Genomic DNA, 2,012 nt, shown 5'->3' on the forward strand with positions numbered 1-2,012 from the left:
CTCCATATCACTCCCTATATAAATCCCCTCCATAAATCTCCCTCCATATTCCCTATAACGTCTTTTCTCCATTAATTCACACATAACGTCTTTTCTTAACAATGGCTAACGAAGGTACCAAGCCCTCAGCATACCTTAAAGACATGGAAGAAGTGAAAAAAGTATTCGCTCGCTTCGACGCCAACGGCGACGGCATGATCTCCGGTGATGAACTTTCTGGCGTACTCAAAGCCCTAGGTATACTTATATTTCAAATGTTTTTAACACTCGGCAATTGTTAATAAGTGTCATAATAATCATAGAATGGGTGGCGATAAATCTCTCAAGACATTCATCCTTTAGCAGTATTAATTCAAGAAATCTTTCTTCACCTTTCCCATCTCCCACACGTTTCCACTCTTTTAATTGCCTTTTAATTTTGTTGAACTGTCCTTTTATTGTTGTAGTATTTTATTTTCCTTTCAAAACTTGCTGGTATGAGCCAGGTTGGTTTAGGGGTGATCCGAACCCTCTTCGGCAGAAAATTACAATGTTTATACGTAGTTAAATTTTTTTTTTTATGTATATATATTATTAGCTATCGGATCCCCTTTGACATCTTCTCGTGTTTACTTTTTTTTTTTCCTATTTTGAACCCTTGGTGAATATTCTAGCTCGCCACTGATGTATTCTTTAATTAAATTTAGAGATGAATTTGTTTAATCATAGAGAAACATTTAACTTCTAAGGACAATGCATAGCACGATTCTGGATATTTACTAAAAATATTATCCTAATATTTAGAGCTATATTTGCTAATAAGAAATCTTTATTATTGTGAATTTACCTTGGTTTTCCTAACATTAGGATCCGACACTTCACCCGAAGAAGTTGCACGTATGATGTCCGAAATCGATACCGACAAGGACGGTTGCATTAACCTAGAAGAATTTGCTGATTTTTGCAAAAACGACGATTCTGTTGACGGTGGTGCTAAGGAGCTTAAGGAAGCGTTTGATCTTTATGATCAGGATCATAACGGAAGAATTTCTGCAACGGAGCTTCATCAGATCCTTAACCGTTTGGGACAGAATTGTACGATTCAAGATTGTACTAGAATGATCACGTCCGTTGATGCTGACGGTGACGGTTACGTTTGTTTTGAGGAGTTTAAGAAGATGATGAGTACTAAATGAAAGATGTTTTTTTTTTCTTTCTTACTTTTGAGTGGCTGATAACGGTGAGGTACACCGGATTTCGGTGCGCTCTCCGGTAGTGTATAACCTTTTTGGTCTAATAAATGCCACGACCTTCTTGCCTTTACTATCAGCTTTCATTTTAAATTTATTTATTATTTATGTCAAATTTTAATGTTGATATTTCTTTAATAGTGTGGGTAATAATGTATCAAGTGCGTTCTAGATACTTATATGCGGTTTGAAATGGACAAAAAGAAAGGTTGTCTAGACCTTTTAAATTTAGCGTGTTATTTAAATTTCTCTTAAATTACGTCAGGTACTAACTACCTCATGTTTTTGATTTTTTTATAATTGTTACCCCTTAAATAATAATTCATTACCTGTACGTACTTGACTTTTCTATAATCTAAGTGATTCCAAATGGCGTTAGGCGCTTGAGAATGTAAAATAATAACTCTCTCATATTAATCTGATGCACAATTATTTTTTTAAAGAAGTCTTTATATATTAGGCACATTTTGCCTAAAAGAAATTAGTACAATAAATCTAGGAATATCTATTTCGCGTTTCTGTAGCATATGAAATTTTATTATGAATTTTTTCTTTGTTCACCTGTTATGATCTATATAAATATATAAATCTGGATATAAGCTCGCCGACGTGGCATGCTTTTAAAATCAGCAAATCTATTTATCTTTATTCTCAAAGTTTTGCTTTTTATCTCATTTTTAAATTGTTTAAATTAATTAATAAAAATAATGATTAGACATAACCTCTCAGAATAGTTGTCTCCAATGTTTCAAAACGTTGCCTTTTACCAGTGGTCTCAAAATT

At 33.4% G+C, this 2,012-nt stretch overlaps 1 protein-coding gene across 1 annotated transcript; it reads left to right on the top strand.

The window, feature by feature from the left end:
- Positions 1 to 1,302, top strand: LOC132599794 (calcium-binding allergen Ole e 8-like). The gene is made up of 2 exons (XM_060313004.1): positions 1 to 237; positions 847 to 1,302. Exons 1-2 carry the CDS (start codon positions 102 to 104, stop codon positions 1,173 to 1,175), a joined length of 465 nt encoding a protein of 154 aa, XP_060168987.1. The 5' UTR covers positions 1 to 101; the 3' UTR covers positions 1,176 to 1,302.
- The last annotated feature ends 710 nt before the right edge of the window (positions 1,303 to 2,012 follow it).

Source organism: Lycium barbarum, chromosome 1 (genome assembly GCF_019175385.1).
Source record: "Lycium barbarum isolate Lr01 chromosome 1, ASM1917538v2, whole genome shotgun sequence".
NCBI lineage: Eukaryota > Viridiplantae > Streptophyta > Magnoliopsida > Solanales > Solanaceae > Lycium > Lycium barbarum.

Bases quoted from the DNA above. Each gene is read 5' to 3' on its own strand.
- LOC132599794 (XM_060313004.1), top strand. From the start codon at position 102: ATGGCTAACGAAGGTACCAAGCCCTCAGCATACCTTAAAGACATGGAA. The intron at 238-846 runs GTATACTTATAT...TCCTAACATTAG, and splicing joins TGGCGTACTCAAAGCCCTAG to GATCCGACACTTCACCCGAA.